Below are 25,751 nucleotides of genomic sequence, written 5' to 3' on the forward strand. Positions count from 1 at the left end.
CCATCCATTACCAACACACTTACAGATTTAAACCTTCAATGTGAAATGGAGAGATTAGTTGCTAGGAAAAATCTAAGAATGGAAAAGTTTCTGTATGAATGGCATACCTGGCTCACGCTTCCAAAATGTACTGTAACCACATGATGTACTATCCCTGCTGTAACTTCCTCCCATTCTTGTATTTCCTATTTATTCTCCTATTCACCCCCATCTACTGATGTAAGTAAGTTGCCTAACTAGCTGGTGCTTCCTCACCCTCACCACCACCCCTCCCCCCCCCGTCTGGAGTTGAGCTATGTTAAAATGTTAAAATACTGAGCTTGATTCCCCACTGTCTAGTTTAACTTGTAGGAATATCTCTACATTACCTAACTCTACTTTGTTGGTTTCGGTTTTACTTGCTCCAGTCGGAACATCTGACTTATTTTAACAAACGTATAACTTGTTCACTATGTTGAAAAAGAAATAAAGAAATATTGAAAATAAACCTCAGCACTTAGATGTTTAGCCCAAATGGGATTTGCAAGTGTTTCCCCATCATGGACTCACTGTGAAGAGTGAGAGATTCTGGTTCTCTGTGTGGAATGGAGTTAAGGGAGATAGAAAAAGTCTTCCTGTTGGCACCCCTTGTTAATGATATGGACCTCCTCACCCTAATCATGAGGTTTAAAGTGACTGGTTTTAAAATGATAGTATAGCACCCTCCTAGAATAGGTTGCTAGAGAGGTTCAGGTAAACTTAGTTCTTTAGCTTCTTTATAATCATTGGAGCTGTGTTTGATAATTTTTGCCTGTTCTGGGTCTCCAGTAGGAGGATGAGGAGTGCATAAATAGTCTGGGGTCTGGAGTAGCAGGGTTCTTATCCAGAGGGAGAAGACCCTAGCCTGAAGGGCTACTGCCCTTCTGGGCAGTGTAGCTGAAGTTACAGGAGAGCATCGAGGTCCCAGCTCAGTGGGTACTGGGGGGCCTACTTTCTGAACAAAACAACTGGAGCCAAAATCAAGGGATTTTACTGAGGATCTGGTCTGAGAATTTATTGGAGACATGTCTGGCAGATATTGGATGGAGGCATCCAAGTATCAGGGGACATTGTGAGTACAGGCCTGATTGTAGGATCCTAACAGCTGTCCTCTGTTGCTATCCTTTTGATTATTTGCTTCAGTACTGTTGGCTTGGGCCCTTTCCCTTAGGGTTCCAAAGTTGTTTGTTCCCCTAGTGTCTGCTAAGGGGGAATTTTCCTAAGGAAGAAAAGCAAATCAAAGAGTATCCGCTCTGATCTTTGCACATTTTTATTGTGGGGTATCCCACAGCTCCTTGCACCCCAATTAAGTTCAACTTGCATGAAAAAATAAGTCTGGTCACTGAGTTGTGAGACTGTCTGTGTTGTTGGGTGCCTGACTGCCTGTAAACCAAATGGCAAAAGAACCTAGGACAAACTGGAGGGACTGTCAAGGGGCCTGCACTACAATTTTGAAGGAACATTTTAGTAATACAAAAAGTTAAGTTTAAGTATAGCCAAAACATTATATTTATAGTTTTGGATAGAGTACAGAAAGATTAAAGTATAACTAATAGACATGTGCACAGTGAAATTTTTCGTTTCAGAATTTCGTTTTCGTCCAAAAAATAAATTTATTTAGTTACTCCCGAAATTTGTTTTTATTTATTTTGTTTTTCGTTAAAAATTGCATTTGTCCGAAAATCCAAATTAAGGTCGAATCTGTCATTGAAGGCTTATGGTGTCTGTCGAATGTTCAAAGAAGATTCGACGGAGCAGCTAAACTGTACAACGCCGTATAGTTTACCTGCCCATCGAATCTTCTTAGAACTTTCGACACCATAAGCCAAAGTAAGTAAAAAGTAAGTGTGTACTTAGTTCTAGCTATTTTACTGCTCCTCCTCTTTGGTTACAATCAGCCAATAACATTCATCATTATCATTATTTTGATTTATCTTTTCTCCCCTACGTCGAATCTTTTCTCCCCTACGTCGAATCTTTCTCCCCTACGTCAAATCTTTTCTCTCTATGTCGAATCTTTTCTCTCTATGTAGAATAATCTTGGACTAATAGAGCTAAGGTTAGGCACATTCGACCACAGGTTTGATGGACACAGATTGTTATTGTCATCATCATGTCGAATCTCCTATCTATATCGAACTGTTGTAGCAACTAAAAGAAAATAAAGCATTTGTTTATGTCGGATCTTTTGTTTTTCAGATTCTGCACTTTCGTTATCGTTTGTTAAAACGATAACGAAAATACCTGAAATTCAGCCAAAAATGCATTCGGACGAAAATGAATGCACATGTCTAATAACTAAGGCCCCTTTCACACAGGTGAGCTCCCCCGGTGGATCCTGTACGCTGATCACAGGTCTGTGTCCACTCTGCTTATGCAGAATGGACAGGGACACAGCCCATTTTCCTCTGGGCGGATGGATGGAAATGAACTGCCTGTCTGTTTCCATCCAACTCTCATCTGATCCACCAGACGGATGGAGAACAGATCCCCCAGCTGTCTGTTTTTAGTGGATAGGATCAGATGTCGATGGGTGTCCGTTGACATCCGCTGCTCCATAGAGGGCAATGGATGGTCTGATTTTGTGAAAGGGGCCTAAAGGCAAAAAGTTTTTTTTTTTTTTGTATAGAGTGTAGAGGGATTAGAAAACCAGTCAGGATTTTATTGCTGTCTATGTCCCCAATAGGGAGATTAACCTCCTCTATTTGTCCTGTTTGCAATTATCACTGAAAGTGAAAGTAAAAGGTAAATCCCAAATTTTGGGTTATCCCCAAAACAGGAATAGAGGGTAAATATTTCAATGGTGATACTAGCTCCACTGACCCTGATGACAACCAGCAATTTCCTCCCTTTGGAGGGATTTCCTCTTACTTCCTGTCTTGACTGTGGGACAAGAAGTGAAGGGAAATATCTGCAATGGGACACAGATCACAAAAAAACCTGTCAGGAGTGATAGCCATCTCTTATTCTACTCAAAATATGAAAAAAAGATTTGCCTTTATTTCTACTTTAAAACCCTTCTCAGGTTATTTTTGCTGTCTGTGTAGTGTTGGGGAGTTTTTCCTTCACTTCCTGTCCCTGAGACACAACTGACTAAGTAACAGGAGCAATTTAGGACAATGTGTTGCAGGTGTTCTGTATGCTCTCACTGAACTATCATGCTGGTTAAGTTCATACTGTCTTAGTGTAGGCTGCACTGAGCTATGGGAGATACAGTTTGGAAAAAGGATCCTACTATGGCAGTGAATGGAGTAATGAACTACAACATCCAGGAATAGTGTCTTTAGAGGAGGTAAAAATAGCAGTTTTTCCCAGGCTTTAGAGGAGAGCCTTACCTCTATCTGGAAGGGACTGCTGAGTGCACATCTCAGCTGCTGTATGTGTACTCATCACCTGTAGCCTGAGGCACGGAGTAACCCTGAGTGCAGAGCCAGAAGGATTGCAGCCAGGGGTGGACTGACAACTCATGGGGCCCCCGGGCAATAGGAGATTATGGGGCCCCCAAGCAATCAGAGATTATGGGGCCACATAGTATACACACACACAGTATACACATACATGTACACACAGTATACACAAGCATGTTTCTATTGGCTGTCCCTGGTCCATACTGTCTATTGGCTATTCCTGGTCCATACTGTCCCTGGTTTTACTGAGGCTGGCAACCCTGATGAGGCCCCCTAGTGGCCCAAGGCCCTCGGGCAGTGCCCGAGTGGCTCAATGGTCAGTCCACCCCTGATTGCAGCCTATCATCCAGATCAGAGTTTGCTGTGTGTATGGAACTGGTGAGCAGCCACTTGCGTTGAGTAAGAAAGGAACTGACCATCCATCTAATAGCCTTAAATCACCACATGCAGAGTTTAAAAGGGTGATACAGATGTGCACCACCTTAAAGACTTGGCCGCACTGCTTAGCCAGCTTAAGATTGCAAGCCAGGTGCCATGTATTTACTAACTGCTCCACAGGGACCCTCAACCAATATAGGTGGTGTTGTTGGTGGGTAGGGTTTATTGATCTGTTCACTTCCATGTTGTAATGTCTTGAGAAAGGTGGACTGTGGACTGAACTTCTTTAAAACGTTAACAAAAAAAATGCTGCTGCTTTGATCTACCTTCTCCCTTCTCTGCAAGACCCATGAGTGCTTCTATACTAGTTTTGGATTTACATAGATATATATATATATATATATATATATATATATATATATATATATATATATATATATATATATATATATACAGAGATTACTCTGAGACGTTTACTGACTATTTACTGTAAAGGAATTACTGTGGGATTATTCATCTCTGTTGATGCTGTTCATTGGTGATACAGCTCTTTGCTGATTAGTAGAGGCCTGTCCATGCGCCCGGTCCCTAATCTACATGCAAGGTGCTGGATGCATGGATTCCAATGGGGTTTTTTTTCAGAAACATGTAATTAGAGGCTCTAATTGGCTCAAAAAAAAGGGTGGGCTCGGGGCACAGAGCACTGCGCCCTGAGCCCACCCAGTTGTGTTACAATAATATTCTTCTCCTATAAGCCAATCAGGAAGCGGATCCTGAGACCCGACACCCGACAATCCTATTGCCCGCTAAGGAGGAGGAGGGAGGAGACGCAGGACAAGCCGCCGTGAAGCACTGCGTTAATTTAACTGACAATTGCTTGGTCATGTGACTTTGTACCCAAATAAAATTGATGTCCTTTTTTTCCCACAAATAGAACTTTCTTTTGGTGGTATTTGATCACCTCTGTGGTTTTTATTTTTTGTGCTATAAACAAAAAAAGACCAACAATTTTGAAAAAAATAAAAAACAATATTTTTTACTTTCTACTATAAAACATATCCAATAAAAATATGTAAAAAATCAAATTTCTTCATCAGTTTAGGCCAATTGTATTCTGTTACATATTTTTGGTAAAAAAAAAAAAAAAATGGCAATTAGCGTATACTGATTAGTTTGAGCAAAAGTTATTGCGTCTACAAACCATGGGCTAGATTTAGGGACTTTTTTATATTTTTTACTAGTAATGGCGGTGATCAGAGATTTTTAGTGAGACTGCGACATTGCGGTGGACAAATTGGACACTAGGTGACACTTTTTGGTGACCAGTGACAGCAATACAGTGATCAGTGCTAAAAAAATGCACTGTCACTGTACTAATGACACTGGCAGGGAAGGGGTTAACATCAGGGGCAATCAAATGGTTAAATGAGTTTCCTTTCCTATGAGTGCTTTCTAACTGTGTGGGGGATGCTGACACTAGATGAAGAGAGAGATCGGTGTTCCTGATTAGTAGGAATCACAGATCTCTCTCTTCCTCTCTGACAGAACGATGGTCTGCCTTTGTTTACACAGACCACTGATCTGTCATTCCCCTGAACAATCGCGGGTCGCCATCACCTGCTGATTGGCTCCCGCTGTGTCCAATCACAGCGGGAATGCACCGCCGGTAGCGCACGCGCACGCTTGAGACCAGGAAGTGAGAGCAGGTACATTTTTCTCACAGCCGGGCCACCCTGACGCAGTATATAGGCAGTATAAGTCGTTAAATTATTACGTTTATTCACCATTATTATAGTTTTTGTTATTATTATTATTATTATTATTATTTATTAATAATTAATCATAATAAAAACTATAATAATAGTTATAAACTATTAAATTATAGGTATTGGAATTTCCTTTCAAATTTGGCTGTTAGTGAATGTAACAAATTAAAATTTTTCAGAATTATCGAAATAACGAATACCGCATCTATATGAATGGAACGTAATGAACTAAAATTTTTCCGAATTTCAGAATGATAGGAAAAAAATAATAATTTTTTAGGCAGTGCACATATCTAATAATGTAAATTTCCTTAAACAATTTATAGTTTTGTTTTTCAGTTTGTGTGTATATATACCTCAAATAAGCTGTACACATCCACATACTGATCACCCATAAAATGTGGAGGCCAGGGGGGCCTAACTGGTTCGTAGAAGGGTCCCATTTCTGTAGGAAAATGAAAGGGATAATACGGACCTGGGCCTTCATATTCTTTGATGCGATAGTCATATCTTCCATCATCCCGGAATGGAAATAGATTATAAACCTTAAAAAAAAAGTATTTCATGGAAAAATGAAAAAAAAAATTGCAAAATTGTAAAGTCTAGCAAAAAAGAAGGTGACAGTTATCGAATTTGAAGATGCAACACTCACTTTGTCAGCGGTCAGCTCCTTGTCTGGTTTCATTAACACCACACTCTGATCCACCACCCTGAGACCACAGAGAGAGCCAGGAGCAGCCTGAACCTTGAGAGACACATCCGATCCCGGGAGGACCTCATCTGGTGAGAAGCCAACTGATACCTGGCAAGGAGATAAAAGGGTAGCACAGAATATTAAAGTGGTTTTAAAGGCTGAATGTTTTTTACCTTCATGCATTCTATGTGTAGCCCGCGCAGGTTTATCAACACAACCACTGTTTACCACGGTGCGCCATGAGCGCCACAGGCCACCGTCTCCCTGGTATGGCCCCCGGTGCATTACTTTGCCCAGGGGACCCTGATGCTATTAAGGTGGCACTGCCTGTAGGCAGGGTTTATACTCCAGCTTAATCAATGAAAGAGTGCAAAATGCTAAAGAGCTGTGCACCAAAGTGTGGTCACCAATAACAACCCAGAAATCTCGACTGATCTGAGCCTGTTAGTAGTGCACAACATTAGGCCACTGACACATAAAGTAAATAACATTGACCAGTTTCTGAAAAGAAAACTATCAATTGCAGCCTCACTGTGCCCATCAAACGCAGCCACTGTTCCATCCAATGCAGCCACTGTGCCCATCAATTGCCTCCACTGTACCATCAAACATAGCCACTGTGCCAAATGCAGCCACTGTGCCCATCAATTGCTGCCACTGTGCAATCAAACGCAGCTGCTGTGCCCATCAAATGCAGCCACTGTGCCATATCAAATGCTCCCACTGTGCCATCAAATGCTGCCACTGTGCCATCAAATGCTGCCACTGTGCCCCATCAAATACAGCTACTGTGCCCATCATATGCAGCCACTGTGCCCATCTTATGCAACCACTGTGCCCATCTTATGCAGCCACTTTGCCCCTTCAAATGCAGCCACTGTGCCCATCATATGCAGCCTCACTGTGCCCCATAAAATACAGCCTCACTGTGCCCCATCTAATGCAGCCTCCCTGTGCCCCATCAAATGCAGCCTCACTGTGTCCCTTCTAATGCAGCCTCACTGTGCCCCATCAAATGCAGCCTCACTGTTCCCCATCAAATGCAGCCTCACTGTGCCCCATCAAATGCAGCCTCACTGTTCCCCATCAAATGCAGCCTCACTGTTCCCCATCAAATGCAGCCTCACCGTGCCCCATCAAATGCAGCCTCACTGTGCCCCATCAAATGCAGCCTCACTGTGTCCCATCTAATGCAGCCACTGTGCTCCATCAAATGCAGCCACTGTGCCCATCATATGCAGCCTCACTGTGCCCCATCAAATGCAGCCTCACTGTGTTCCATCATATGCAGCCTTACTGTACCCCATCTAATGCAGCCTCACTGTGCCCCATCAAATGCAGCCCTGAGCCTCACTTACCTTACAGGCAGCTCTGCTCAGGCGGTGCATTCCACGGTGCTGCCAACGTCACTTCCGGTTTCCCTGTGGAACAGGGAAACCGGAAGTAACCTCTTAACTTACTTACTTACTTAACATTTTGGCTGGAGTTTGGCTTTAAGTCTTGGTAAGAATATAGAATAAGCTAAATACTTAAACCACTCACTTTATTCTGAAGGCATTGCTAAATTCTATATTTTGCTGAATCAGCCAAAATATCTCCATCTGGTAAAATAGTATACACAAGTGCCCGAAAAGTTGAAGATGTCCCTGCACTTAAAGGAAGCTTCAGTGTGGCCTTGCCATGAAGATCTGCAGGAGAAGAAGAGCACACAGAGAGGCATACTGTTCAAACAAGGTTTATCATTTGCACAGTCATTTGTATTGCATATATAATTCTTTTAATTAAGGAGAAAATTATTAGGGAGTCTTATACTAACTTGTCCTTGATCCAGCTAGATTTTGGTTGTGTGAATTTCTGTGACTGGGAAGATTTTGACAAGAGGCTGTATGGCCACAATGAAGACAATATCTCACTGGATCAGGCACAAAAAAGTATAAAACTTGGAGGGGGGCTGAGGATGGGGCAAACTATGAAATACAGTGCCTTGAAAAAGTATTCATACCCCTTGAAATTTTCCACATTTTGTCATGTTACAACCAAAAATATAGATGTATTTTATTGGGATTTTATGTGATAGACCAACACAACGTGGCACATAATTGTGAAGTGGAAGGAAAATGATAAATGGTTTTCAACATTTTTTTACAAATAAATATGTGAAAAGTGTGGGGTACATTTATATTCAGCCCCACTGAGTCCATACTTTGTAGAACCACCTTTCGCTGCAATTACAGCTGCGAGTCTTTTTGGGGATGTCTCTACCAGCTTTGCACATCTAGAGAGTGACATTTCTGCCCATTCTTCTTTGCAAAATATCTCAAGCTCTGTCAGATTGGATGAAGAGCATCTGTGAACAGCAATTTTCAAGTCTTGCCACAGATTCTCAATTTAGGTCTGGAGTTTGACTAGGCCATCCTAACACATGAATATGCTTTGATCTAAACCATTCCATTGTAGCTCTGGCTGTATGTTTAGGGTCGTTGTCCTGCTGGAATGTGAACCTCTGCCCGAGTCTCAAGTCTTTTCCGGTCTCTAACAGGTTTTCTTCTAAGATTGCCCTGTATTTGGCTCCATCCATCTTCCCATCAACTCTGACCAGCTTCCCTGTGCCCGCTAAAGAAAAGCATCCCCACAGCATGATGCTGCCACCACCATGTTTTACAGTGGGGATGGTGTGTTCGGGGTGATGTGCAGTGTTATGCCGCGTACACACCAGCGGAATTTCCTTCGGAAAAACCTTGGATGGTAGGAATTTTGCGCGTCGGAATTGGTACAGACGATCGGAATTTCCGGTCGGAACTTTTTCCAACCGAAAAATTGAGAACATGCTCTCAATCTTTTTGCTGGCTGGAATTCCGCCAGTAAAAGTCTGATGGAGCATACACATGATTGCATTTTCAGACAAAAAGCTCTCATCAGACTTTTGCTGGTGGAATTTCCGCTCGTGTGTACAGGGCATAAGTTTTCTGGTTCCACTAGATTTTAGTTTGGGATATCAGAATAAAGGGGACTGAGTACAAATGCATGCCACACTTTTCACATATTTGTTTGTAAAAACTGTATGACACTGTAAGTGTACTGGCACTAAAGATCCTTGAATCAGACTGTAAGGTCCAATGTTAACTAATGGTTCACCCCTTTAGAAAAAAAAAAAAAAACACCTGTAATATACTTACCTTACACCACGGGTGCTGCTTTCCAAAGGTGTAATACAGTGATTTTTCAAGGGGGCAGGACACTTTTTAATAAGCTTAACCACCTCAATATTGTGCACTTACACCCCCTTCCTGCCCAGACCAATTTTCAGCTTTCCGTGCTCTCATAGTTTGAATGACAATTACTCAGTCATGCAACACTGTACCCATATGAAACTTGCATCCTTTTTTTAACACAAATAGAGCTTTCTTTTAGTGGTATTTAATCACTAGTGTTTTTTTTTTATTTTTTGTGCTATAAATAAAAAAAGACCGACTTTGTTTCTGTCATAAAATTTTGCTAATTAGTAATTTTTCTATATAAATTTTGGCCAAAATGTATACTGCTACATATCTTTTGGTAAAAATAACCCAAATTAGTGTATATTATTTGGTCTTTCTGGAAGTTATAGAGTCTACAAACTATGGTGCCAATCACTGAAAATTGATCACATCTGATCAGGCCTTCAGTACATCAGGTGAATCTCATTTCTTGAGACACTAACAAGTCAGGAAAGTACAAATACCCCCCAAATGACCCCTTTTTAGAAAGTAGACATTCCAAGGTATTACGTAAGTGTCAGGGTACCATTGGCGCCGGACCTGGGCGTCGGCGTACGCCTATGCGCCGGCGCACTCCGTTACGCCCTTTTCAGCAAGTCTCTGTTGTTCCCGGGCGTCAGCGCAGCGCTAGGGTGCGCGCGGGTACGCGGCGCTTGTGCACGCGCGTGTGTGCACGTGCGTGCGTACGGGCGTGTGCGCGTTCCCGATAGCGCCGGTTTGGCACCAAAGTGCACGTAAAAGTCCCCCTGTGCCTCTGGCACAGCTTCGTGATCCTTGTTATCTGAACTTGATTATTTGCTACTCATCTGACCCGGCTTGTCTGACCATCCGCCTTGCTCCAATCCGACCCGGCCTGTTTGACTACTCTCCTTTTGCCTGCCTGATACCGTTGCCGATCTCTGCCTGCCTACCGACTCTGCCTCTGTCTGCTGTTTTGCCTGTCTCACATCCCTTCTGACCCAGACTGTCTGACCCTGCTTGTGCCTGCTGTTGTCCTTGCTGTTGCACCTTCAGCTTCAGCTCCAGTGATCTCTGCATCTCCAAGTGTTCCAGTTTGCTGCCTCCAGTCTCACCTGATCTGCAGTCCAGCCATCCCTGTGGGATCTCTCATCACTTCAGCATCAGAGACTCTGTTCTTCAGGCACTCCTACCCCACTGTGCTCAGGAGACCACTGTTCCCACTCCAGTGGCTCCTGAACCAGCGTTGTATGAGAGGTCTTCTCCTACAAGTCAGGCTCTACTACCAGGTACCTAACAGTACGAAGCAGCCATGTCTGAGCCTGCAGGAGATACCTCTCCAATGAAGGAGATATGCACACATCTGGCGGCTCTCACCCAAGCAGTGCAAGCCCTTCAGGATAATTATAACAGACTGGAGGGACAAGTTCAGAATCTTGCAGGGCCTAACCCTTCAGCCTCCTCTTCAGCTACTGCCCCAACACAGATTGTTCCAGGGCCTTCAGTTGTAATGCTTCCGCCTGAACCACGGGTCCCTATACCTGAAAGGTTCTCCGGAGACCGGGCTAAGTTTCGGGCCTTCCGCAATGCTTGTCAGCTCTTCTTTGCCCTACAGCCCAGAACCTTTTCACTGGAGGCCACTAAAGTTGGATTTGTAATTTCCCTCCTACAAGGGGAACCACAGACCTGGGCACATCGTTTACTTGAAGGGGACTCTGCTCTAACTCAATCCTTATCCGCTTTCTTCGAAGCCATGGCACAATTATATGAGGATCCTCAACAGACTGCCACAGCCGAATCTGCCCTGTTCGCGCTCCAACAAGGCCGCAGACCTGCGGAGGACTATGTTACTGAATTCAGACGTTGGAACGCGGACACACAGTGGAATGACGTGGCTCTGCGTCATCAGTTCCGTATTGGATTGTCTGAAAGTTTAAAAGATGAACTTGCTCGAGTAGGTATTCCAAATACTTTGGAGGCCTTGATCACCCTAACCATTCAGATCGATCATTGCCTCCGAGAACGCCGATCTGAACGATCAGTTCAACCAAACCGCCCGACCTGGATGACACCACGAGCTCCGACTCCTGCAGCACGCTACTTACCTGTGCCCAGTCCAAATTCAGTCAATACCACACCAGATACCTCCGAACCCATGCAGCTAGGTCTGATGCGACCTGCCCTGTCCTCCGAAGAGCGTGCCCGACGTCGACAATTAAATCTGTGTCTTTACTGTGGAGGAACCGGGCATTATGTCCATAACTGCCCAGTCAGAATAAGTAAGTGTCCATCTCCTATACTTACCAGTCTCTCTGCTTTATCTACAAATTCTACCCATCTTGCCGTTCCTCTCTCGTTACAGCTTCAAGAAAAGACACTCCAAGTCAACGCAATTATTGATTCCGGGGCATGCAGCTGCTTTATAGACTTAAACTTTGCCAATCAGCACAACATCCCTTTACAAACTAAAGCCCATGGACTGTCTGTCTTTCTTGCCGATGGCTCCCGTATCAGATCCCGACAAGTGACACAAGAGACCGTGCCATTATCCACTACAATTTCTTCTCAACACAAGGAATGGCTGATCCTTGACGCCATCTCCTCCCCTATGTTTCCCATTATCCTGGGCATTCCCTGGCTACAGGCCCACAACCCACACATCCATTGGGCTTCAGGAGAAGTAAAATTTCTGTCATCTTACTGCCAGGAACACTGTTTGACGAAAGATTTGGATTCTCAAGCTACCCTGCTTTGCCTGGACTCCGACCAGAAAAATTGTCAGGTCATTCCCAAACAGTATCATGACTACATTGATGTCTTTAGCAAAAAGGGGGCAGATTCTCTTCCACCTCATCGTCCCTACGATTGTCCCATCGAATTGCTACCAGGATCCGAAATTCCCTTTGGACGCATCTTTCCCCTATCTGAGAAAGAACAAGAAGTGTTGAAGACATACATAGATGAAAACTTGGCCAAAGGATTCATTCGCCATTCTACTTCTCCAGCAGGTGCGGGAATATTCTTTGTTGCTAAGAAGGACAAATCTCTCCGCCTGTGTATTGACTACCGAGAACTGAATAAAATCACGGTCAAAAATCGTTATCCCCTACCCTTGATACCCGAACTGTTCCAGAAATTAAGGACTGCCGTCATTTTTACTAAGCTCGATCTAAGAGGTGCCTATAATCTGATCCGCATTCGGGCTGGGCATGAGTGGAAGACAGCTTTTCGGACCCGATTCGGGCATTATGAATATTTAGTCATGCCTTTTGGACTCTGCAATGCCCCTGCGACTTTCCAACACCTAATTAATGATGTGCTTAGAGACTTCCTAGACCTGTTTGTGATCGCATATCTAGACGATATTTTGATCTTTTCAGAATCCCTGGATCTTCATCGAAAACATGTTTGCCAAGTGTTGGATCGTCTCCGCTTACACAGACTTTATGCAAAAGCGGAGAAATGCGAGTTTGAACAACAGAGCATTCAATTTTTGGGCTTGATTATCTCCTCAACTGGTATCAGGATGGATCCACAGAAAGTTTCTGCTGTTCTAGAATGGCCGGTACCCCTGGACAAGAAAGGGGTTCAATGATTCATCGGGTTCGCAAACTTCTACAGAAAGTTTATCAAGGGTTTTTCTGCAATAATCGCACCAATCACACAACTAACCAAACAGAATACCCGTTTTTCGGGGGGCGCATGCGTGGCGCGAACCGAGGAGGAAGCAAGGGCTGAGAGCTCCGTGAGCCGCGGAGACTAACGGCACTTCCCCGGGCCTATCAACGCACGATATCCACCCAACTTATCCTCGCACCCCCGGCGGAACACTCAGCGCATGATGGGCACCAGAAATCGCCGTGAAAAACCGGCCCAAAGATCCTTAACGACCTATTTGTTGAGAGAGAAGGAGAGAAGCATGCAGGCCCAAGATGGCGCCCGGAGGACACAGTCACAGGCACATTCTCCTGCAGCAGCTCCCTCACCACCGCACTCCCAGGGAGATAGTGAGTACACGTTTCAACTTACTAAGGCTGATCTGGATGAGAGCTTAACCTTAATGTATGACAAGATTGCCCAGAAATTTCAATCAGAGCTCCTCAAATCTACTACCACGCTGTCCCTGGAGATTGCGGCCTTGGGTAGCAGAACCGACTTATTAGAAACAAAACATGATGAGCTCACCTTGGTATATTCTGACCTAAGGAAGGAGCATGAATCACTATCTGAAACGGTCCTGCAGCTTCAAGCCCACATTGAGGACCTTGATAACAGGAACCGCCGCAACAATCTAAGGGTACGCGGGGTGCCCGAATCGGTCACCGACTTACTACCCACAGTTCAGAAGATATTCCAATCTCTTTTACCAGACTCCCCACCATCGGCTTTCTCCTGTGACAGGATCCATAGGGCCCTAAGCCCTCCCCCTCCCCCAGAGAAACCACCAAGGGACATAGTGCTCTGCCTTAAGGACTTCCTGATCAAGGAGGAAATACTTAGAGCTTCACGGAACACCCCTAATATTTGTCTGGAAGGCACACCGATTCAAATCTACCCGGATATCTCCCCTACCACCCTGGATAAACGCAGGAGGATGAAGGAAGTCACTGCTGTTCTTCAAAATGCCAGTATTCGCTACCGATGGGGCTTCCCCTTTAAGCTGCTGGTGCCCCACAATGGCACAACTTACACTGTAACCACGCTAATAGAAGGAAAAGAATTATTGGTGAAGCTGGGCCTCCTGGACGCAGCTTCCCTGCCCAGACTACCCTCCACTCCACGTCACTCAGCAATTTGGGCAACCCCTCCAACTAGAAGAGACCGCCGAGATCAACACCGTAACTGATGACAAGACACTCTTCTCTCTTTTTTCTCCTTTATTTTTTTATGTTTATTTTTTCCCCTACCCTTGTTTTTCTCTTTGCTTTTCTCCCTCCAAGGTATCGAGATTTGAATGTCTCCCATCATGCCTACAGAAAATTAGACTCTCCCAGCTCATTTCGGACTCCCGGTTGCATCCGCATGATTGTCCCTACACTCTCTCTTAATGAGAACTGACTGGCTCCCTATCTGGTTATTGATGTCAGAGCTGGTTGATCCTCTACAGGTAAATTCCTCAGACAATTTTATGTCTGCACGGATGACACGAACACTATCATTTAGAGTGTCGGACCCTTTGGTCCGAAAGGACATTTTTTCTTGGGTCAATGGGATGTTTTCCCCCATGACCCCCCGGAGCTATGTTTGGCCATTTTTTGGCCTAGTACTCAGGTTTCCTGTTCTTTTTCTGTTGTTTTTTTTTATGTTTATGACCTTATGTTCTTGTTTTTTTTTGGTGTTCTTCAAACCAATTGGATTATTCTATGTGATGTATGTGCTACTAACTCTGAGTATAGATACACGCAGTCCCACAAGACTGTGCGTCATAGCTATGTCATGCCTCTGAGGAGGCAGGGTTGCTGTTTGACGACTCCCGCTCGGCCTGGACCTCTTACTAATCCTGGCAGATTCAGTATAGACTGCCATGGGTATTAAAATAATTTCCCATAATGTTAAAGGGTTTAATACCCCTCAAAAAAGAAGAAAGGCATTCAAAATGTACAAAGCTCTTGGCGCAGATGTTATTTTGCTCCAGGAGACTCATTTCTCTAGAGATAATCACCCATCATACTTTGACAAATCCTTTAATCAAAGCTATTTTACCGTGAATGGGTCCAGGTCTAGAGGGACGGCCATTTTTATCAAAAACTCAGTGATGTTTCAAGCTCAAAAGGTTTATAAAGATCCCAACAGTTGTTTCGTTATAGTTCAGGGCACCATCCAAAATAAACTTCTAACTATGGCTTCAGGGTATGCCCCAAACGCCTCACAGGCTACATTCTTTAAGGAATTCTTTCAGATCCTAGATGGGTTCCATTCCCCCCATATGTTAATCGGAGGGGACTTTAATTTAGTAGCCCACTCAGGACTTGATAGAAGCCGAACATGCCCGACATCTAAGGCCTTTCCCAAATCCCTTCAACATTCCTTGAAATCCTCCCAACTCATAGATATCTGGAGAGCCCATAATGTCGGCTCTAGGGAATATACGTTCTATTCACACCCTCACGATAGTTATTCCCGCCTAGATTACATTTTTGGCACCCCCTCTCTGACAGTAAATTCTACTACAGCCAACATACATATTTGCCCCTGGTCGGACCATCACCTGGTATCAACCAAACATATCTCATGTTTAGGCCTCCCACATATAGCCAGGTCCTGGCGCCTTAATGACGCATTACTCACAGATCCTGTGATTATGGCTCAGTTGATGGAACGTCTTAAAGAATACTTTAGGCTTAATAATGTAGAGAACATCTCTCCGATCTCGCTGTGGGCAGCCCATAAGGCTGTAATGAGGGGCCACTTGATAGAGCTATCCACGACCTTAAAACGTCAAAAATAACAAGACACCCACAAACTCACCTTAGAATTAGAACAACTATATCATAGACACACACAATCCCCTACACAGGAGTTGCTCCTCCAAATTACCGAAAAAAGGAGAGCCCTTGATGATATATTGTCAAGTCACATCGAGAAATCTCTTAGATGGTCTAAAGCTCGTTTTCTCTTATACAGTAACTCGGCTTCTACGATGTTTGCGCGAAAGCTTAAACAGACCACCCAACCGACCCACCTTTATAAATTAAAGGATAGCCTTGGAAATCTAACCTCTCATCCAAAACATGTTCTGCGGATCTTCTCCACCTTCTATCAAAAACTTTTTTCTGGCCCAGACCTTTCACACCCTCCCTCCATGCAGTCCTGGCTGGATGCCCTCTCGCTTCCTCGACTTTCAGAGGAACAATTGGATATCCTCAATGCCCCCTGCTCATCAGAGGAAATTGCTTCCATTATCTCTTCTCTTAAACCCTCTAAAGCCCCAGGCCCCGATGGCTTCTCTCCCGTTTATTATAAAAAATTTGCTGAATCCCTCCTCCCCACACTTACTAATATGTATAATCAAATACTCAAAGGACAATCTTTCCCTGAAGAAATGCTATTAGCCAACATGTCCCTTATTCCTAAACCCGGCAAAGATCATACCCTCCCTCAAAACTTTCGCCCTATTTCAGTTATAAATAATGACCTTAAAATTTTTGGGAGGATCCTGGCCGACAGACTGGCCAAAGTTATAATAACCTTGATATCGCACGATCAAACTGGATTTATCCCATCGAGGCAGATCACAGATAATATACGTTTAGCCACTAATATCCTGCAGGACGCCCATATGAACTCAAACTCAGTATTGTTTTTGAGTTTAGATATAAACAAAGCATTTGATAGCGTTCTCTGGACGTATTTAGATACAGTCCTATCTAAGTTTGGATTTAGTGGGGCATTTATACATGGCTTCAAAGCCCTTTACCGTGACCCAAAAACTCGAATTAAGCTTCCAGGATGCTACTCAGACTATTTCACTCTGAAGTGTGGCACTAGACAGGGGTGTCCTTTATCCCCACTCCTGTTTGCGTTGGCTATGGAACCCCTGTCTAGGTCCATTGCTAGTGATTCAAACATCAAGGGTTACAGAAAGGGTGATCAGGAATTTAAACTTAGCCTTTACGCAGACGACGTACTATTATTCATCTCAGACCCCTTACTCTCCCTCCCTAACCTCATGTCCTCCCTTGACTCTTTCTATAAATTATCGGGCCTAAGCGTCAACCCCTCCAAATGTTCGGCTCTACCAATTCACCTCCCGCAACATCTACTGATCACTCTCACAGATAAATTTAAATTCTCATGGAACCATACCTCCCTACAATACCTGGGTGTTAAATTAGCCCCCTCTCTGAAACAGTTATTTTCACTGAATTATCCTCCAGCTTTCTCCAATGTCAAACGCCTTTTAAATCAATGGTCCTCCTATCACATATCATTTCTGGGGAGAATCCAGGCAGTGAAAATGAACATCCTCCCCAAGCTACTATTCCTTTTCAGATCCCTACCCCTGTATGTTTCTCGATCAGTTCTTCAGAAGGTTCAGATGGACCTACTTAGGTTTATATGGCAAAATAAAAAACCAAGAATGGGAAAAGCACTGATGTATAGAGCCCAGAAGAAGGGAGGCTTGGGATGCCCGGATCTATGGAAATATTTTCTGGCATCACGGCTTACCCAAATGGCGCAGTGGCACATCATTCCTGCCCCTGTGCCATGGCTACAATTTGAACAGATCTCGGTTACTCCATACTACCTCCCCGGTATTCTATGGTCCCGCTCAGTCTCCCCCAAAGATATCACCCCATTAAATAATATTGTAGGTCAATCTCTTTATCTATGGTCTCTCTATCGCAAGAAATTCAAGTTGCACTCAGACGTCCCCCTTTTATCCTCTTTTTTGGGAGAACCCTCATTTCCCCCAGCCTTCTCCTCCAGTTTGCCATACCATAATTGGATTGCACTAGGCTTGGTGACTCTCGCATCCCTGCTGCAGAACACCTCCTTTTGTTCCTACACCCACCTGCAGCGGACTTATGATATGGGCAGATCTGGGTTTCACCAATACCTGCAAATTCGACACTTCTACTCGACTCATATGAAGGGTGTGGTGGAATTGTCGAAAACCTCATTTGAACTTCTATGTGGAGAGGAGGCGAGGGATAAGGGGACCATCTCCGCACTTTATAAATACCTTAATGATCATAACTCCCCTCAAAAATCCTTGGCAATGGTAGCTTGGGAGGTTGAGATGGCCCAGGAGGTTCCTGACGGAGATTGGCAGGACATGATCAACAATATGCATAAATGCACACGTTCAGTGTCGATTAAGGAAACGGTACTCAAGCTCCACACCAGATGGTACTACACTCCAGAGCGCCTTCATAGAATATATCCCCTGGTCTCTGGCACATGTTTTAGAGGATGCCAGGACAGGGGTTCGTTGTTACATACGTTCTGGAGCTGTAAGGCCTTAGACATAGTTTGGCACAAAACTACATCCCTCATAAGGCTTCTCTCCGGAATATCGCTTACACTGACTTGTCAAATGTGTCTGCTGTTTGCGGAGCTCCCAGGCGTTCCCCTGCCCCTACAAAAATTAATCCATACTCTCTTCAGTGCAGTTCAGTGGGCAATAGCATTGAACTGGAAGCGCCCCCAAGTATCCTGGTCACAGGTGATTTCCCGTATGGAGTCCATCAGGTCTATGGAAAGAATACATCACACCCTCATGGATTCCATGCATATATTTGATCGAAAGTGGAGCATCTGGACAGCTCATCTGCTTAGCAACAGTCTGGAGGACCCCTCAGAGCCCACGGCTGACCCCCATTAACGCAAATCTTAATCCTATCTGTTGAAACTTGCGAGGGGGTCACTCTTGGGCCTCTATAGCATATCTGATTCTCACAAAATTAGACACATCGTTTCTTACTCCTTGACAGCAATCTCAATTTAATAGAAATGCACATTTGTCACAACAGTATGTTTCTTATTTCCTTGTTTTTTCTTTATTTGTTTGTCATTTCATTTCCTTTTTATTTCACTACCTTTGCTTTATGGGCTCATTTTGTACGATCATGAGAAATATTGTTCGCACTGTGTGTGACGTATCATCTCTCTGTTATAGGCATTTTAGCCATTACGTTTTATGTCACGACAGTGCCTGTACACCCAGATGTTATATTTTTCTACAATAAAAAACGTTTGAAAACGAGAATACCCGTTTTTCCTGGAATCATTTAGCCCAAGAGGCTTTTGAGAACCTCAAGAGACTTTTCACCTCAGCACCTATTCTCAGTCACCCTGAACCATCCTTGCCATTCATTTTAGAAGTGGACGCTTCAGAGATAGCGGTCGGTGCGATACTCTCGCAACGAAAGGGCAGTAAAAATGCTATGCATCCCGTGGGATTCTTCTCCCGAAAACTCTCCTCTGCGGAGAGAAACTATGATGTCAGTGATCGGGAGCTTCTTGCCATCAAGACTGCATTGGAGGAGTGGAGGTACCTGTTGGAGGGGGCTGTGCATCCAGTACTAATTTATACTGATCAGAAAAATTTAGAATATTTACGATCTGCTAAAAGACTAAAATCCCGTCAAGCCCGTTGGGCGCTGTTTTTCTCATGCTTTTCCTTCCACATTACTTATCGGCCAGGTTCAAAAAATGTCAAACCAGACGCATTATCACGAATGCATGACAACCCAAGGGACTTATCTGCTCCTGACACCATTTTACCTGCAAACAAATTTTTGCTTATACAAACTGATCTTCTCTCTCAGATTAAGGAAGCATCCTCTGAATCAGCCAGACCCACAGGGTTTACCTTAAGTAACAAGGACGGACTATTCTGGAGAGGGAGTCAAATTTTTGTTCCTGAAGAGGTTCGGGTCAAGGTCTTGGCACTCCTTCACGATCACCCACTGGCAGGTCACTTTGGGGTTCGTAAAACCCTGGAATTGGTACAGCGTACCTTCTGGTGGCCCAATTTAAAGGACTTTTGCGAGAAGTATGTCAGATCTTGCCCTACCTGTACCCAGAATAAGACTTCCAGGAGTCGAGCTTAGGGCCTGTTAAAACCTTTACCTGTACCCGATAGGCCCTAGAAGGTGATATCCATGGACTTCATTGTAGAGCTTCCATGTTCTGAGGGGTGTTCTGCTATCTTCGTGGTAGTAGACCGCTTTACCAAAATGGCCCACTTTCTTCTATTAAAAGGAACTCCGTCAGCTATTGAAACAGCTCACATCTTCATTAAGGAAATCATTAGACTTCACGGAATCCCTGTAAACATAACCTCTGACAGAGGGGTACAATTTACCTCACGTTTCTGGAGAGCCCTGTGTGAGACTTTAAAAATCAAACTGGCTCTGTCTTCGGCCTATCACCCCCAGACCAATGGTCAGACGGAAAGGACCAATCAGACTCTTGAGCAGTATATTAGATGTTTCACTTCTTTCTCACAAGATGACTGGGTATCCTTGCTGCCTTTGGCAGAATTTGCCTACAACAATGCCAAACATTCGGCCACCGGTCAATCCCCTTTTTTCGCTAATTATGATTTTCATCTAACCTTTTTACCTGATTTCATTCCAGAGTCCTCAGTCCCGGCAGTACAGAGTACGGTAGACTTCATCAATCATAACAACCAGATGTTGCAGGAAGCAGTATCCAAGGCTCAGGCGGACAGCAAGAGGATCTTTGACCGGAAGAGAAGAGGGGAATTGAAGCTTCAGCTTGGCGATCAGGTATGGCTTTCTACAAGTAATATCAAACTAGCATGTCCTTCTAAGAAGTTGGCACCTAGATTTATGTGACCGTTTCCAGTTAAAAGAAAGATCAATGAAGTTTCGTATGAACTGACTTTGCCTGACTCTCTTAAAATACACCCTGTGTTTCATGTGTCATTGCTCAAACCTGCTGTACCTGATCCCTTCCCCGGTAGAGGAACTAGACCTCCTGAACCTATTATGATTGATGGCAACGAGGAATTTGAAGTTGAGGCTTTCCTGGATTGCAGGAAAAGACAAGGGCAGATCCAGTTCCTAATCAAGTGGAGGGGCTACGGCCAGAAAGTAATTCATGGGAACCAGATAGCAATGTACATGCCAGGCGTTTAGTGCAAGCCTATTTTTCTAACCATCCTGAAAAGAAAAGGCTTTTGGGCACCCGGAGGTTGCCCCTTGGGGGGGGCAATGTCAGGGTACCATTGGCGCAGGATCTGGGCGTCGGCGTACGCCTATGCGCCGGCGCGCTCCGTTACGCCCTTTTCAGCAAGTCTCTGTTGTTCCCGGGCGTCAGCGCGGCACTAGGGCGCGCGCGGGTACGCGGCGCTTGTGCGCGCGCGTGTGTGCACGCATTCGCGATAGCGCCGGTTTGGCGCCAAAGTGCACGTAAAAGTCCCCCTGTGCCTCTGGCACATTGCTGCTTCATCTCAGCTTCGTGATCCTTGTTATCTGAACTTGATTATTTGCTACTCATCTGACCCGGCTTGTCTGACCATCCGCCTTGCTCCAATCCGACCCGGCCTGTTTGACTACTCTCCTGTTGCCTGCCTGATACCGTTGCCGATCTCTGCCTGCCTACCGACTCTGCCTCTGTCTGCTGTTTTGCCTGTCTCACATCCCTTCTGACCCGGACCGTCTGACCCTGCTTGTGCCTGCTGTTGTCCTTGCTGTTGCACCTTCAGCTTCAGCTCCAGTGATCTCTGCATCTCCAAGTGTTCCAGTTTGCTGCCTCCAGTCTCACCTGATCTGCAGTCCAGCCATCCCTGTGGGATCTCTCATCACTTCAGCATCAGAGACTCTGTTCTTCAGGCACTCCTACCCCACTGTGCTCAGGAGACCACTGTTCCCACTCCAGTGGCTCCTGAACCAGCGTTGTATGAGAGGTCTTCTCCTACAAGTCAGGCTCTACTACCAGGTACCTAACAGTAAGTAGCATGGTGAGTTTTTTTAAGTTGTAACTTCCTCCCACAATTCTTTTCAAAATGAAGATTTTTTTTTTACAAAATTGTCATATTATCAGTTTATTTCTCACACACAGCATATGCATACAACAAATTACACCCCAAAATACATTCTGCTACTCTTCCTGAGTATGGCGATACCACATATGTGAGACTTTCTACGAGCATAAATGACACATCTCATTTCTCAACCACCTATTACACTTTTGAAGGCCCTGGAGCACCAGGACAATGGAATTGCCCATAACATGACCCCATTTTGGAAAGCAAACACCCCAACATATAATCTATGTGGCATAATGAGTCTTTTGAATGGTTCATTTTTTCCAGAAGTTTTTGGAAAATGTGGGAAAAAAATGAAAACGCATTTTTTTTTACACAAAGTTGTCAATTTATAAGATATTTCTAACATATAGCATGTATATAGCAAAAATTACACCCCAAAATACATTCTGCTACTCTTCCCGAGTATGGCAATATCACATGTGTGAGACTTTTACACAGCCTGGCCACATACAGAGGCCCAACATTGAAGTAGTACCTTCAGGCATTCTAGGAGCATAAATTACACATCTCATTCCTACCTATCACAATTTTGAAGGTCCTTGAGCACCAGGACAATGGAATTACCCACAAAATGACCCCATTGTGTAAAGCAAACACCCCAATGTATATTCTATGAGGCATGGGCTGCAAATAGGTACTCGGGTACTCTGATGGGCTGCAGATAGGTACTCAAGTACTCTGATAGGCTGAAGACAGGTACTCGGGTAACTTGATGAGCTGCAGACAGGTACTCAGGTACTCTGATGGGCTCATGACAGGTACTCGGTTACTCTGATGGGCTGGTGACAGGTACTCAGGTACTCTGATGGGCTGGTGACAGGTACTCAGGTACTCTGATGGCCTGGTGATAAGGTACTCGGAAACTCTGATGGCCTGGTGACAGGTACTCGGGTACTCTGATGGCCTGGTGACAGGTACTTGGGTACTCTGATGGGCTACAGATAGGCACTCGGGTACTCTGATGTGCTGGTGACTGGTATTCGGGTACTATGAAGGCCGGGACAGGTACTCAGGTACTCGGTACTCATATGGACTGTGACAGGTACTCAGGTACTTGGGTACTCATATGGACTGTGACAGGTATTCAGGTACTTGGGTACTCATATGGACTGTGACAGGTACTCATATGGCCTGTGACAGGTACTCACGTACTCATATGGACTGTGACAGGTACTCAGGTACTCGGGTACTCAGATGAACTGTGACAGGTACTCGGGTACTCAGATGGACTGGGACAGGTACTCAGGTACTCAGATGGACTGTGACAGGTACTCGGGTACTCTGATGGACTGTGACAGGTGCTCGGGTACTCAGATGGACTGTGACAGGTACTTGGGTACTCAGATGGACTGTGACAGGTACTCGGGTACTCAGATGAACTGTGACAGGTACTCGGGTACTCTGATGGACTGTGACAGGTACTCAGATAAACTGTGACAGGTACTTTGATGGGTGGTGACAGGTCCTCTTTATTGGGGGGGCAATCAGTGTGATTGGTGTACACTGTAAGCGGTAACGAGATGTTACCGCAATCTCCTTCTCACACACAATCAGTGTGTGAGGAGGAGAACCGTGGTTTGTTGACATTTAGTGATCAGCTGTGAAAGGATCACATCCAATCACGTGGTAAACAGCCACTGGTCAAAGGCTATTTACCAGCTTCGGTGATGAGCAGTGTTCCCGGGAACATGTCGCCACCGACGTGTACGCGCAGCATGCTCGAGATCACGCACATGCGCCATGCAAAGTGGGGCGGTACCACCTGTGATCTGCTGTGACTTCATCACGGCCAATCACGTGGTAAACAGCCATGCCCAATGGCTGTTCACCCCCCTCGGTGGTGAGCGGTGTCTCCATGACACGCCGCCACCGAAGGAACAGGGATGCACACGCACGATCACGTGCATTCCCTGTTTAAATGGAGGGACATCATATGACGCCCACCCAGAACGAGAGCCACGCCCCCTGGCTGGCATATGACAGCCGGCGGGTGGCAAGCGGTTAATATAAGATACAAGCATGAACTTATCTTACCTTCATTTTTATTTTCAGTGCTTATTTCTAAAGATCCATAATCTTCAACAGAGCCTTTAAAAGTCACCTTTTAAAATAATAGGGAAAAAAAAATAATAGGTTGTTGTGTAATTAAAGCAGTATTAAACCCAAAACCAAAAATGTAATATATTGCTGTTTACCAATCATTAAATGTGATGCCCCTTGCAACTAGAAGGAAATCAGGCTAAAGCCTGGTACACACGATCGGATTTACCACAGACAAAACCTCAGACTTTTGTGAAAAGGGCATTGGCCCCAAACTTGTCTTGCATACAGACGGCACACAATTTTTGGCCAACAAACATGAACGTAGTGACGTACTACGAGCTGATAAAGAGGAAGTTCTATTGTCAGGCGCCACCCTTTTCGGCTCCTTCTGCTAATTTCATGTTAGTAGAAGTTTGGTGAGTGTTGATTTTTCGCTTTTCATTTCACGCTTTTCATTTCGCGCTTTTCAGTTAGTTTCTGAACGGCCGTTCATCAACCAGACATGTTACGGAATCAGAGGAGATAACGTGTGATTTATTATTGGCCTTGGAGTTATTGCTTTGACCCAAGTCCAGTCCAGGAACAGGAGAAGGAGGATTTTTTGGACCAAAAATTGGTTGCGTTATTAAACGTGACCAACTATGTCATATGCCTTTGCTGCGGGAGCTCCAGGAGAATAATCCAGGTGATTTTCGGAATTATCTCCGGATGACGGACCCCTGCTTTCACCAATTCTTGGCATTGTTGACCCCCTATATTAAGAAGCAGGACACATGCATTTTATTTTATTTTTTGATGGAATAATGATTTGATTTGGTACACTTTCTATATTTTTGGATGCATAGAATGCACTTTTTGGTTAAGTTCTATTGGCAGATAGCATGTCTAATTGTATTTGCTTACCTTTTTAATGCACAATAACAAAAATGTGGAGAATAATACTTGGCTATGTGTTTTACTTCAAATGACAGTTTGGGAGTAGGCAGTTACATTAAAAAAAATACAATGTAAAATTAACAAGGGACACCAACATAGTTGTATCTTTGATCTTAAAAACTATGGGATAATGGTGTTATGGTATCTTGCCCAAAAAAAAAAAACAAAAAAAAAAAACAAACATAATAATATTAACCACTTCAATACCAGGCACTTAGACACCTTCCCGCCCAGACCAATTTTCAGCTTTCAGCGCTGTCGCAATTTGGATGACAATTGCGTGGTCATGCTACACTGTACCCAAACAAATTTTTTATCATTTTGTTCCCACAAATAGAGCTTTCTTTTGGTGGTATTTGATCACCTCTGCGGTTTTTATTTTTTGCGCAACAAATAAAAAAAGACCGAAAATTTTGAAAAAAAACAAGTTTTTCTTTGTTTCTGTTAAAACTTTTTGTAAATAAGTACGTTTTCTTCTTCAATGACGGGCACTGATATGGCTGCACTGACGGGCACTGATACGGCGGCACTGATGGGCACCGATGAGGTGGCACCAATGAGGTGGCACTGATGCGGTGGCACTGACGGGCACTGATGATGGGCACTGATAGGCGGCACTGATGGGCACTGATAGGTGGCACTGATGGGCACTGATAGGTGGCACTGGTATGCGGCACTGATGGGCACTCATAGGTGGCACGGATGGGCACTTATAGGCGGCACTGATGGGCACTCATAGGTGGCATTGATGGGCACTCATAGGTGGCA

At 44.5% G+C, this 25,751-nt stretch overlaps 1 protein-coding gene across 1 annotated transcript in view; it reads right to left on the bottom strand.

Moving 5' to 3' along the window:
* Positions 1–25,751, bottom strand: part of LOC141105641 (alpha-2-macroglobulin-like) — a 175,249-nt gene that overhangs the window by 103,177 nt on the left and 46,321 nt on the right. The window contains 4 exon segments of the mRNA XM_073595612.1: positions 5,926–6,114; positions 6,222–6,371; positions 7,806–7,951; positions 24,039–24,105. Coding sequence (XP_073451713.1) covers positions 5,926–6,114; positions 6,222–6,371; positions 7,806–7,951; positions 24,039–24,105 — 552 coding nt within the window.

This window comes from Aquarana catesbeiana, linkage group LG08, assembly GCF_042186555.1.
Source record: "Aquarana catesbeiana isolate 2022-GZ linkage group LG08, ASM4218655v1, whole genome shotgun sequence".
Taxonomy (NCBI): domain Eukaryota; kingdom Metazoa; phylum Chordata; class Amphibia; order Anura; family Ranidae; genus Aquarana; species Aquarana catesbeiana.